At 44.6% G+C, this 13,470-nt stretch overlaps 2 protein-coding genes across 13 annotated transcripts in view; one reads left to right on the plus strand and one right to left on the minus strand.

Annotated features, from left to right (window-relative positions):
- Positions 1–7,473, minus strand: prr5a (proline rich 5a (renal)). 7 transcript variants are annotated; one of them, XM_029523373.1, is made up of 12 exons: positions 7,232–7,473; positions 7,119–7,148; positions 5,848–5,978; positions 4,119–4,244; positions 3,957–4,037; positions 3,392–3,440; positions 3,170–3,227; positions 2,972–3,063; positions 2,729–2,869; positions 2,109–2,244; positions 1,724–2,002; positions 5–1,635 (listed from the first exon to the last, which is right to left on the minus strand). In XM_029523373.1, exons 2-12 carry the CDS (start codon positions 7,134–7,136, stop codon positions 1,346–1,348), a joined length of 1,401 nt encoding a protein of 466 aa, XP_029379233.1. In that variant the 5' UTR covers positions 7,137–7,148; positions 7,232–7,473; the 3' UTR covers positions 5–1,345. The 7 variants fall into 7 exon arrangements, with proteins under 7 accessions (XP_029379236.1, XP_029379233.1, XP_029379232.1 ...); XM_029523372.1 differs by lacking the exons at positions 7,119–7,148; positions 7,232–7,473 and adding an exon at positions 6,222–7,073; XM_029523374.1 differs by lacking the exon at positions 7,119–7,148 and having other exon boundaries at positions 9–1,635; positions 7,232–7,472.
- rad52 (RAD52 homolog, DNA repair protein) overlaps positions 6,845–13,470 on the plus strand; it is an 8,600-nt gene continuing 1,974 nt past the window's right edge. The window contains exons 1-8 of one of the 6 annotated variants that reach the window (XM_029523382.1): positions 6,874–7,012; positions 8,557–8,943; positions 9,021–9,098; positions 12,459–12,560; positions 12,779–12,872; positions 12,972–13,039; positions 13,164–13,282; positions 13,366–13,441. In XM_029523382.1, the coding sequence (XP_029379242.1) occupies positions 9,045–9,098; positions 12,459–12,560; positions 12,779–12,872; positions 12,972–13,039; positions 13,164–13,282; positions 13,366–13,441 (513 nt within the window). In that variant the 5' untranslated portion in view covers positions 6,874–7,012; positions 8,557–8,943; positions 9,021–9,044. Of the gene's footprint in view, positions 7,013–8,556; positions 8,944–9,020; positions 9,099–12,458; positions 12,561–12,778; positions 12,873–12,971; positions 13,040–13,163; positions 13,283–13,365; positions 13,442–13,470 lie in introns of all 6 variants that reach the window. The other 5 variants (XM_029523383.1, XM_029523381.1, XM_029523380.1 and 2 more) reach the window with 5 other exon arrangements.

Here is a 13,470-nt window from a genome sequence, read left to right on the forward strand (position 1 = left end):
GATGTGAAAAATCTGAACGCTATTTACAGTAAAAGAAGATAACCCATATGTTTAAACACTTCTCAAATGTATTTATTTTTACTGGGCTAGTATACAAATTAATACAAATTAATACAAAGTACAACTCCGTAGACATCATAGATTGTCAAAAAAAGTAAAGTACAAAACGCTTGAGGTAAAACATCATTTGAAAAAGATTCAGTTAAAAAGCCCTTATTAAACTTTCAATCCATTTCAAGTTAAAAGCTCACTTTACACTGACTAGCGGTCCTAAAAACCAACTATTCATTTTTATTTACAAGGTAGTGGTGGTGCAAAATACAGTGTGAGACAACATTCAGTCAAAGTATTCATGTCTTTGTCAAATGTAAACAATAAACATAGGAGTATGTTTCAACCTCCTGCTGCACAAAGCTAATACAGAAAAGCAAATGCTGTCACACTTATATTTGCATCAGACCTCTATGATCATCACCAGCATTAAAAACAATTCAACAATCCACATTTCATAAGATGCCATTAAAAAGAGCAGAAGACCTCATTACTGTGTTACTGCCAACCAGCAGACAACAGAACATCAAAGAAAATGGCAAATGTTAAGTAAAAAAAATTAATAATAACAAAATCAAATACAAAAACATTTACGTGTGTTTTAAACAGTTTTCCATTTCAATGGCAGATGTACCAGCTGTTTAAATTGAAAGGAACTGCTGCTTGTGTGATAACCTTATGACTTTTATTTTGGTAGTTTTTGTGATTTTAACACCAATAACTTTGATGGTAACAGGATAAGGCTCTTGATGTCACTGTCATCAAGACCTGAACCAACAATTGATGAGTCTCTTACCCCTCATCCAGCCTATCTGTGACTCTCAGCCCCAGTTTTTACTTCGTTAATAAAACTACTGGACACTACAGTTTTTCATCAAAAGTTTCTTAGTAAATAATGGATTCATTATCAATTATTTCCAGACATAGATTAATACATAGCAGCAGCAGCAGAAAGGGGAATGTGGTGTTGATTTAAAGTTCATGTTCCCGGTAATGAATAAAATCTGAGCTTGTGTAACAGCGTGACTCATTAAACTATTGAGTATTAAAGTAATTTTCTGCATTTGTTGGGCACGTTTCCTGTAGTTTTTAAAAAGTCGACAATTTAGATTTACAAGGTTTTCTCTCACAAGTGAAAGCGCTTGAAATTGAGCTGTCATGAAAACTCATTGTACTACAGTGAGAAAGGAAGAAGGTACCCATTTGATCGAATGCAGATTCGTGATTTCTTTAATCTTTATCCGAGATTACGGGAGTGCACACTTGGGGGGTGCGTTCCTAAAAGCGCGCACAGCTAAACAGTGCTCTGCCTGCTGTCGCGACTGTACCCCATAGCCTCTGACGAGTGGGAAGGGAAATCAATAAATATCCCATCTGAATCTGAGTCTGCAGACTCGAGCACTTGTCCAATTATGGTTTCAGGGCTGGATGATTCACTTGGCGGCGTGGAAGATGCACCCTTACTGAGATCAGTCATTGTTGTGGTGGCCTCGGTGCCATGCAGAGCTCCTGAGGAATGAAGTGGAAGGATGGAGGTGGATGAAAGAGGCAAGTCCAAGGCACTAGCTCCTGCTTGTCCAATACCTGTGATTGTAAAGGGGCTGCGTTATTAAAAATTACTGAATAATTTTCATTTTGGCAACAGATGTCTTAATTTTTTTTTTTGTCATACCATTGAACTGAGAGCCGACACAGAGCCTGTTGGAGGAGGAGGCGGAAAGTTCAGGTCCGGAGGCCAGGTCAGCGTAGGCCAATCCTTGATCCTCCAAGCATGATATGATCTCACAGGCAGAGTGGCGTCGAATTCCTCCACTGCCAACTGAGCTGGCATCTGGGTCATACTCGGCCACTGGGGTCAGCAGCAGAGGGATATTGTAGCTCTTTGATCGTACCACAGGGTTTTTAGATGGTTGATCTGCAGACTTTGACCAGCCCCACGGTAAACGCTTGTCTGGAATACAAGAGAAAAAAAAGGAAAGGTGCTAGTGTTTCTCTGTGGAAAGAGAACAGCACGATAATAAACTACTCAGATTTTGGGTTTGAGCACACACTCTCACCGAGAACGCAGCAATGGGCCTCAGCACTGTCTCCAGAGTAAAGCCCATGGGTGCCCAGGTACGGAGAGACCACCTTCTGAACCAGAGATTCCAGCCTCAGGTAGTCCTCATTCACGCCACGTGGTTCATGGACGCCCTGCAAACAAACAGACAGGCATCTGAATGTAAACTTTTATTATTTCTTCCATTTTATGAGGAGAGCTTCTCAAGCGGTTCCATTTTAAATAAGTGGCAATGGAACAGCTTGTGTTTCTATGAATATAGATTAGACACTGAGCTATAGTAAAAATAATAAATTATAATATAAATTATGAACTATAACTGTGGATTTTGAACCAGAGTTAGCCTTATTTTTCAAATTCTTACAAATGTGGCTTAATTATTTTGTTCAATAATGCATTTCTCTGGCAGTCAGTGCACTTTGATCCACAAAAAGCCAAGTATTTTTATTTCATATATATATTCCAGCTCAGGTGTTTATCATTTGTGATGTTGGTTTGCCCTTCTGTTCTTGGAGATAGCTGGAAAACAATGTGCAAAGCTAAACAATGGGATTAGGTGCTGATATGTCTTATTTAGAAATAGCCAAACACTGAGTGAGGAAATAAGCAGTAAAATACCTGTAGAATAAGCAGCATCTGTGTAACAGAGGGGGGCACACGAGCACGAGGCCGAGAGAGAGCATCTTCTAACTTTACACTCAATACTATGGTGTTCCTGAAATGAAGGAGAGCTAGCTGTCGGACAGAGGGCTCCTTACCCTGCACAGAAGGACACAGACAATAGCAGCACTGATTGTAAATCATCCATTGGGCAGCAAAAACAAAAAAAAAAACAAGCAGCCTCTTATGAAGGTCACGTACCTGAACTGGGTGAAAGATGGCCTGCAGCATCGAGAGAACGTCACAAAAAAAGAAGTCCCATGTCTCTGCCAAAGAGTCAAGTAACTTCTGACCTTCATTTGATCAAATAAAAAGATGTCTAAATGACAATTCATTAAAGTTTAATTCAATGATATTACTATATATATATATCCAGATTATGCATCAGAGCAGTCATACCTTCATAGAACCTTATTTTGTCCCGAAGGATGACCATGCCTTTTGTCAGCAGCTGGTTCTGTAAAAATATGATGAAAATCATAAGTTTAGGACTGTCTGAGGTACCGTTTCCATCAAGCTGTCACCTGCGCTCTCTGCAATCAATGTTTCATTTTTCTAAATGATCTTTTTTTCCCTGCCAATCCAGATCCAGTTTCTTTTCAAATCAAAGACATTAGTTACCTGAAGGTATTCTGTGAAGAAGGACCCCAGCTCGGTCTTCAACAGGTGTCTGACAAAACAAATGGGTAACATTTTCTTTCATTCAAAATTCAAACTGTGCGTCAATAAATGACGGCATATCCAGTCATTGTAAATATGTCTGCGTCGGTTTTTAAATTGTACTTTATTACTGAATTACAGAATGAAAACCAATCTATCAAACACTGTTTAGCTGCCTTATAATCTAGTTTCCTTTGCTGTTTAAGTGTGACCCTCCTTGTGGTTTTCCTGTAAATGGCAATGTGTTTACTGGGCTATAACGGGGGTAGATGTGATAGGAGGGATGGATCTGGTAGGGAAGATAATGAGATATCTGGCAGGACCACATGACTCCTCAGGCCCACATACAAAACATACACACACATACACAAACAACCTTATTCACAAGAAGACATTCAGTCAGCATTACCACAGCTCACCACAGCAGACACTAGACTAATTACACTAATTATAGCACCAAATTGCATCAACAGTCTAAAATAAGGTACTTTTTCTGTGCACTGTGCTAGCGTGTGACTACACTCACCGGACACCTTCATTGAGGACGTAGAGTTCGTTATCTGCCAAGCCTTTTTTCTGGAAGACTGCTATGACAGCGTTGTGGATGCTGCAACATAAGACGCACACATCAGGCCAGTTCCAAACACACTTTAACACTTCATTTTATGTAACTGATACTGTGGCGTACCTGTTCCAGGTAGCATTGGCTCCTGCCCTCTTCTGCTTCTCCCCTCTGTCCTCTGGTGAACTTTTCTCACTCTTCCCCAGCTCACTGAGGCTAGGGGAGCTCATCAACTTCAGCCGGTGTAGAGTCCTCATGAGGGAGATATAAAGGAAGTGGCAAAAAATAAGAGTATGCGTTAAGTGCTGGTCAGGAGGGTTAGGGTTAGAGAGGCAGAAGGGAAACACACAATGACAATACAGAGTGAGGAGACAGAGGAGGAGAGAAGTAGGACAGGATGATGCATGGTGAGACAGGGGCAGCACATTAAGAGCAGGATGGGTGGAGCCATGTGTGAGGTGGGTCACTCTGTCACCGTACTGCCTCTCTCAGAAGAGAAGAAAACAATAGCACATGCACCGATTGGGGCATACTCTTCCTCCCGCTCTGCCTCTCTGTTACTACAATACAGCCATTGATGCCAACAAATATTTATGCAAAGCACAAATGCCAGAGGAACAGCAGGATAAGCAGAACGAAGCGGTTGGGACTGTAAGGAGGGGAGGTGGAACAGGAAGTGGTCCGAGAACAACAAAAACATGGAGAGGAAGCAGTGACAAAATACAGGACAGTAAAGTTTTTCCTGCTCTCACATTTTCAAGAGACAGTTGGTGCAGTTACATGAAACTATGCCGAAGTGATCGTGGCTGTTTAGCATTTGATAGTGATCCATTCATATCCAGTATCTCCAGCTGTGTATGTACAACTAGTCCTGGAAATCACAATGTCACACTGAATAAAATATTCAATCCCAGAAAAATGCATATTTTTATGCCAGCATCATAATTTTATTTTTTATGATTTGTGCTTATTGGACCCATTTCCCAAAATTTGACCTGATATAGCAGTGTAACTACTAATGTAGACGAAAACTCTGACCTTTTGGGAAATATCCTTAATCACTTTCTTGAGTGTGAGATGAAAGGATTTCGGACCTATGCAGTCCAGTGTTGGCTCTCTGCTGGCCGCACAAGAGTCAACAATTTGATTGCAGCTGTATTCAATTGGACCCTTAAGCAACCGTTGCTTTTAATTTCTATCACTGTCTGAAAGAAAAAGGGTGACAGCATTCTATTAATTCAATGAGGAAGCCATTCAGATCTGGTGCCTTCCCTGCTGGCATACTGTCGAATGTCATTCGTTAATAGTCAGCGGTGCATCTAAGATGTTTCTTTGCTCTATAGTTAGCTGAGGCAAGTCGATTTCCAAGGAAGCTGCCTAATTTGTTATTTTGTTCAAAATGTATGTTTTTATTTTCATTTACATTTCATACCTGAGTTGCAGTTGTGTAAATAAAGTTATGTTTGTTAAGGATGCTCTCTAGTTGTAATGTATCACTTTGTAGTTAGCAGAATAATTGATTATTTGGATTTATTGCATGTTCCACTGTTAGTGCTTTAATTTTATCCTCTATCTTTTTTCCCTGTTCATGTTTTTTTTTTTTTTATCTTGTATAATATAGTTTTGCCTCTGATTACAGCCTTCTCTTCTTCCCAAATTAAAGATGGAAATAAATTTTAAGGAACCAAGGCAATCAAACATTCCCAAAAGAAGCCATGTGTTGTAGGCTCTGGTGTTTCACGACATCTTCTACCAAAAGGAAAAGTGGGATTTTTTTTAAATACAAATGATTAGATCATGTGTCTTCTGGGACGCCTTCTGTGGTTAAATAGTAATCCCAGGAATTGATCTTTACCTCCGGATTGGATGCTCACTGCTGCTGTCCATGTCCGGGCTTGGAGGAGGGGCGGAGAAAGTGCTGAAGTTGAGGGACAGGGGTCGGGGAGAGGGCCTGGAGGCATGCCTCCGCCTGAGTCCATCCAGCATCTGAAGATATAAAGGTGATTAAATGGAGACGTGGTTATTAGAGCCTACACAAACGTTAGAAATATCAGCAAGTGCAAACAGAGCCAACAGGAAAGATCGGTTTTCATGGATGGATGATGCATCAGTGAAAAATGTCAGACACGGCCCTGCTTCTCCAGCTCCTGCTCACAGCGACACAAGGAATGAAATAAGACACATAATCCCACTAAAGAAAGAAGCCAAACAACTGAAAGTAAAGCTCACATTCAAAGGGACACAGGAGAAAACCACACCACACATTCGAGGTCTTCTCAAAGGAGTTCGGTGTGAAACCAGGCTGCCTGCTTTTTGTTTCCTTATCCTGTCAGTGTTTTGCAATCAGAGCTCAACCCACTCTGCAACTTTAACACAATCACTCACACATTACATCAGACCGAAATAGGGAAATGCATGTGCGTACATGTACAGAATGAGTGTGTGGATTATTTTTTTGCAGAAGCCACGTAGCCATGGTCCTCTCTCCTGAGCAGCTCTGACATTACAGTATGATGGTCTATGGTCTATTTGGGTGTCTCCCCACACAGTGAAACATTGAAGCACCATCGCCTGGTCAGAGGGGAGAACAACAGTCTGGGCTGTCACTCTCCAGACAAAGACAATACACAAGCCTCCCGCTGGCAACCTGCATGTTTATGATACATTGGTGACTCCTGTGTTTTCTGGACTTGTGTTGCAGCTCCATTAGAGTAACATCACATCCCAGACAGACACACACACACACACACACAGGTTACACACTGTGTACTCGACATGCCATGCCACGCCAGTCTGGGCATTTCTGCTTTTGTTCACCCCTCCTCCTTGTCTTGTCTTTTTAGGGACGACTACAATCACATCGGTGCCACTTTGATTTCTATTTGTCTCTATGCTCTCTGGCCCATTGACCCCCCCCCCGCCGACATGTTTATTCGACATAAGATCGCCGGTCAATCGGCCAGACGTGCAATGACCAGTCCATGTTTATCGAACTGGGAGGAATCTACAGCCAGCCGTGCGTACGTGGAGCTTTTTCTTTTTCTTTCATTTCCCTTTTTCACTTGTGTGGAGGAGAGGGTGAGGCAAAGTGTGAGTGTGAAGAGCGTGGATGTCTCCTGAACGCACATCCTGGCGCAGATGCATCACCGAGTCCACCTATGAATAAAAACTGGATCATAATGGCTACAAAGTTGCCGTATGTCATGCGTCCCTGCCCGCCCACCGTAGCCTGCACTCACCGTCGCTTATCCTGTCGTGTCGCTCCTGGATGCGATCAAACGCTCATGTAGTGCCGGTGGGAAGTGTCTACTGTCCGGGCTCATGAGCTGGACTGCTCCCCGCCAGGCTGCGCACCCACACGGGCATGAAGGGTGCAGGCGGATGAGGGGTCGGACCTACGGCGCGGCGGAGGGGGACTCATTCATGAAGCATGCACCGTGTGCTCGCGCTCCTGCTCCGGCTCGCCCCCGCTTTGTTTTGACTAGATGCAAAGAGAACCTGGACTCGGGGACGCGGCCGCGAGCAGCAGCGTGGACGCGCATCGTGGTTACCGTATGCAAACGAAGGGAATCACTTGGGGGGGTTAGCAGAAAAACAGTAAAGCGTGGGACCCCCTGAAGCCATTTCCACTTTATCTCTCAAACATTCAAACGCAGACTCGTGTTGGAGACGGTCACATATTTAACACATATGCACAGGCTGTTAGCCACCAACATAAAAAGCTACAGGCCTGATGTCTTTCCCCGATGGCTCAGCAGCTGTGTCCTGTCGTACAGTAGAAACGGAAGGCAGCAATGTTTCATAGTATCCGCCACTGACCCCAATCTATGCAGTTTAGCACGCAGGGCGTTTCGCCATCTGTCAGAGCTGGCGCTGCTGCTTTGCGGATAATCCATTTCCACCAGTCAACAGGAGCGAGTCTTGCTAACTAAATAAAGCTGACGTTTAAAGACTCAAAACCAGCTGCACACACCAAGAAACTACACAACGCCGATTTCACCATAAGCACGTATTTATCTTTTTATTTACTGTTGCACAAATAGGACGACAGGCAACAAACAAATCGTGGGGCTTGATGCTAAAAAGTGAATCTTCTCATGACATTAACATGGTGGACAGTGTCTTTGCTACCTGCCTTTTTTGTTGTCTGTTTGTGAATACAAGCCCTCTCGGTTGGTTTAGGAGGAAAATGTGGTCCAGTCAGCTTTAGGGAAAATTATTTGTTTAATTGGATCTTTTTGTTGTCCTTAAATCCTTTTTTAAGCTGTTTAATGGAGGAGAAAAATTATGTTTTTATTTAATTCCACTTTGTCGTCCATTCTTCGTGTAATCTAACTGCTGTTTATTCCACTTTAACATTTAAATGAAGTTGATTAATGTCGTGTAGACATGAATGGAAACGCTTTTGATACTTTGTCTCATTAATAGTGTAACGTTTCTATGGTAACAGGTAAATTTGCGGCCTGGCTGTTGACTTCCGGTCAGAGACGGAAAACGTACCAACAGATCAGGATGAGACGCAGTGAGTCACTATATAAGGACTCACAAAGTCATTTGTTTACAGTAATGACACCGCCGACTTTACCAAAAACTGATGACGGCGAGTCTACTGATGGAAACGTGAACACGAAAACGGAGATAGGAGCGCATCCATATTTTCCGACGGGCCCGGAAGGCAGCATGAACTCCTCCTCCGCCCGTCCGAGCGGGAAGTTCAGATGATCGTCGAGGTGAGATGAAGCTGATCTTCGATTTATTCAACACACAAGGTCCACAGAATGGATTTTACTCGGTCAAAGTCTTTTAATACACACCAGCTCGTTAATCGCGGCTGTAAATGAAGAAGTATTAGCGAGGTAACCGAAGGCGGTGTTAGCTCGTTAGTGTGACCTGCGTCTGGGCAGACTCAGCAGTTCACTTCATTCAGCTGCTTTCAGCTCTGTTCATTAAAGTACGTATACTTGGATTAGAGTATGTAACAGCTTTTATTTGGCTACATCGGCTATTGTCATTGAATGTGTGTTTCAGGGACCACGACAGAGCTCGGCCACCATGTCCAGTAACACCGAGGAGACGGACAGCTCTCCGGCCGGGCGCTTCGGTCAGGTAGGCGGCAGCAGGTGTGAAGGACACGGCGTCCTGTCACACCCTGATGGGACTGATGGGACTGATGGTTCTGATGGGACTGATGAGACTGATGGGCCTGATGGTACTGATGGTTCTGATGGTTCTGATGGGCCTGATGAGCCTGATGGGACTGATGGTTCTGATGGGACTGATGGGACTGATGGGCCTGATGGTACTGATGAGCCTGATGGGACTGATGGGCCTGATGGGCCTGATGGTTCTGATGGGCCTGATGGGACTGATGGTTCTGATGGGCCTGATGGTACTGATGAGCCTGATGGGACTGATGGTTCTGATGGGCCTGATGGGACTGATGAGCCTGATGGGACTGATGGGACTGATGGTACTGATGAGCCTGATGGGACTGATGGTTCTGATGGGCCTGATGGGCCTGATGAGCCTGATGGGACTGATGAGCCTGATGGGCCTGATGAGCCTGATGGGACTGATGGGCCTGATGGGCCTGATGGGACTGATGGTTCTGATGGGCCTGATGGTTCTGATGGGCCTGATGGGCCTGATGAGCCTGATGGTTCTGATGGGCCTGATGGGACTGATGGGCCTGATGGTTCTGATGGGCCTGATGGTACTGATGAGCCTGATGAGCCTGATGGGCCTGATGGTACTGATGAGCCTGATGAGCCTGATGAGCCTGATGGGCCTGATGAGCCTGATGGTTCTGATGGTTCTGATGGGCCTGATGGTTCTGATGGGCCTGATGGTACTGATGAGCCTGATGGGCCTGATGGGCCTGATGGTACTGATGAGCCTGATGGGCCTGATGGGCCTGATGGGACTGATGGGACCCTACTGTGCACAAATGAAGATAAGATAAGATAAGATAAGATAAGATAAGATAGACTTTATTAATCCCTTGGGAGGTCTCCGTCAGGGAAATTGTTGTTCCAGCAGGTACAGCACCGACAAGAACAGTAAAAGAAAGCACACAGTTTGAAATATATAAACAACAAATGTACAACCATAAATATTCAGTTTTTTTTTTTTTAGTGTCCCATCTTCTCCAATCCCTCTTTCTTCCTGCTACTCCTCCCCCTCCCACCTAGTGCAGAGTTATACAGTTTTATTGCTCGGGGGACAAAGGAGTCTTTGAATCTGTTGGTTCTGCACCTGGGGAGAAGTAGTCTGTCACTCAACAGGCTTTTCTGTGCACTGATGACAGGCTGCAGAGGGTGACTGGCGTTGTCCATAATAGCCAGCAGTTTGTTTCTGGATCTCCTCTCTGCAACTGTCACCAGAGAGTCCAGCTTTGTGCCAACCACAGAGCTAGCTCGCCTGATCAGCTTGTCCAACCTGTTTGAGTGCTTTGTGGATGTACTGCCACCCCAACACACCACAGCATAGAAGAGGGCACTGGCAACCACAGACTGGTAAAACATCTGCAGCAGTTTCCTGCAGATGTTAAAAGATCGCAGTCTCCTCAGGAAGTACAGTCTACACTGGCCCCTCTTGTACAGGTGTTCTGAGTTACATGACCAGTCCAGCTTGTTATCCAGCCAAACCCCAAGGTATTTGTAGTTACCTACAACCTCCACCTCATCACCCCTGACCAGCACTGGACGTGGACACGGTCTGGACTTCCCAAAGTCCATGACTAGCTCTTTAGTCTTTGAGGTGTTGAGGTGCAGGTGGTTCCTTTGGCTCCAGACAACAAAGTCATTCACCAGACTCCTGTACTCTTCTTCTCTATCATCCCTAATACACCCCATGATAACTGTGTCATCTGCAAACTTCTGGATGTGACACAGCTCCGAGCTGTAGCAGAAGTCTGAGGTGTATAGGGTGAAGAGAAGGGGGGCCAGCACTGTCCCCTGCGGTGCTCCTGTACTGCTGACCACAGTGTCAGACGTGGTGTCCGTCAGCCTGACATACTGCGGTCTGTCGGTGAGGTAGTTGGAGATCCAGGACACCAAGCAGGGGTCCACTTGCATCCTCAGCAGTTTGTCCTGAAGCATAAGGGGCTGGATGGTATTAAAGGCACTTGAGAAATCCAGAAAAAGGATCCTCACCGTGCCGCCTCCCTTATCCAGGTGCAAGTGGGCGCGATGCAGGAGATACAGGATGGCATCCTCCACACCAACACCTGCCCGATAGGCAAACTGTAGGGGGTCCTGGGCATGTTGCACTTGGGGCCTGAGGAGGTTGAGGAAGAGCCGCTCCAGTGTCTTCATCAGCTGTGATGTGAGTGCCACTGGTCGGAAGTCGTTCAGCTCGCTGGGCCGGTTCTTTTTAGGAACTGGAACGATGCACGATGTTTTCCATAAAGTGGGCACTTTCCCTAGCTGTAAGCTAAGGTTGAAAACATGCTGGAGTGGCTCCCCTAGTTCAGCAGCGCAGGTCTTAAGCAGCCGGGGGGACACCTTGTCAGGACCTGCCGCTTTCCTGGGGTGAAGCTTCCTCAGTTCTCCCCTGACCTGGTCTGCAGTTATGCAGGGAGAAGGATGTGGGGAGGGGAGGGGGGAGAAGGGGACAGCATTGTTGTTGTGGAGAAGGTGCACTGGGGGGAGGGGAGGAGGAGGAGGGGGCTGCAGTGAGGGTGGGAGGGTCGTGGGCTGGTCAAACCGGTTAAAAAAGTTATTAAGTCTGTTTGCCTCCTCCACTGACCCTCTTGCTGTCACAGTCTTTACCCTGTGGCCTGTGATGGTATTAACACCATCCCAGACCTCCCTCATGCGACTTTCACTCAGTTTGTGTTCAACTTTCCTCCTGTAGTTGTTTTTTGCCTCTTTCAGGCACTGTTTCACCTCCCGCTGTGCTGATTTAATTGCCTCTCTGTCCTTGCTCCTGAAAGCTACCTTCTTCCTGTTAAGGACAGCTTTAACCTCTTGAAGAGCTAGAGATGTAAAGCACTGCTTCTGTTGTCTCACCCAGAGCTCCTTCTTATGTCAGTGTGTCCTGAGTGTTTCAAAGATGACACTAAACGGACAGAGATAAAGGTCAACAGAATCAGTGATCTAGTATCTAAAAGCATTTTCTAACATGTGCATGAATAAAATGGACTCAACGGCCTTCTGGTGGGAGCAGAGGCCAGTGAGGGAGGCTGGGTTTGGACTTCGCCTGAATAAAACCCATCCCTTTGTGTTATGTACAGTATGTAAGTCTAGATGTGTGTCCAGTTTTATGCAATTCTAAAGGTTAGTAATCAGAGTACAATCTGGAAATGCTGTAGAATTTGAAACAAAGAAAGAACAGATCCAGATAAACAGGTAGTAATATAAAAATGTAAACATGTTTTGAATGTAGATTTTTCTTTCTTTTCTGTGCTTGGGAATGTGTGTTGTGTTTTTGTTCTTAAGTGTGCTAACTGTACTGTGTTGATAGTACACCTACTCAGCCGAGGAGTACCAGGCGGTGCAACACGCTCTGCGTCAGAGACTGGGACCAGAGTACATCAGTACCAGGGTGGCTGGAGGAGGACAGAGGGCAAGTCTTTGTTTTGTGTTTTTCTCTCTGCCAGTCTCCTTGACTGTTTCTGTGTGTTTCTCTTCAAATTTTCTCAAATATATTTTAGATGAATTGTAGAAATGTGACAGTCACAAGAAACATCAGTAAGGTATAAACATTTTGTTGCAAAATGGAATAAAATCAAAAGTTAAGATCCCTTGACTGTAAGTCAACAGGCCCCGCTCTCTCTTAAACAGGTGTGCTATATTGAAGGGCATCGTGTCATTGGCCTGGCCAATGAGATGTTTGGATACAATGGATGGTCTCACTCCATCTCTCAGCAGAATGTCGGTATGACTCGTCAAGCTTTTTGCCACCAGGTGATCCTGTTTCAATGCTACTCTACCTCTGGGCAGTCGGTTTAAAAGGAGTTGTGATTATATTTTCCAGACTTTGTAGACCACATCAATGGAAAGTTTTACGTTGGAGTGAGTGCATTTGTCAAAGTGCAGCTTAAGGTTAGATCATCAGCAAAATTTTCAAGACAAATCATAAATTTCACCAAAATTTTTTGTATCCTTAATCATCATCACTCTCTGCTACTCGTGTTGTCTGCTTGAATTTGTCTTATTTTTCCTTCAGGATGGGTCATTTCATGAGGATGTTGGCTATGGAGTTAGTGAGGGGCTGAAGTCTAAAGCTCTGTCACTAGAAAAGGCCAGAAAGGAAGCTGTCACAGACGGCATGAAGAGAGCACTTAAGTACTTGAATTAACATTATATATTTTATTATATAAAGAAAACGTCTAAATCAAACTATTAAACTACATAGATGTTGTCTTAAGATGCTTTGGTAATGCCCTTGGAAACTGCATCTTGGATAAAGAATACCTCCTTGCCTTAAACAAGATCCCCAAACAGGTCAGATCCAGAATATAAACTTTTAGGAT

Source organism: Echeneis naucrates, chromosome 16 (genome assembly GCF_900963305.1).
Source record: "Echeneis naucrates chromosome 16, fEcheNa1.1, whole genome shotgun sequence".
NCBI lineage: Eukaryota > Metazoa > Chordata > Actinopteri > Carangiformes > Echeneidae > Echeneis > Echeneis naucrates.

Bases quoted from the DNA above. Each gene is read 5' to 3' on its own strand.
- prr5a (XM_029523372.1), bottom strand. From the start codon at position 6,257: ATGTGTGGTGTGGTTTTCTCCTGTGTCCCTTTGAAT. The intron at 4,245-5,847 runs GTAAAGATCAAT...CTCCCTCATGAG, and splicing joins AGTGAGCATCCAATCCGGAG to GACTCTACACCGGCTGAAGT. The intron at 2,870-2,971 runs GTACGTGACCTT...CCTTCTGTGCAG, and splicing joins CCATCTTTCACCCAGTTCAG to GGTAAGGAGCCCTCTGTCCG.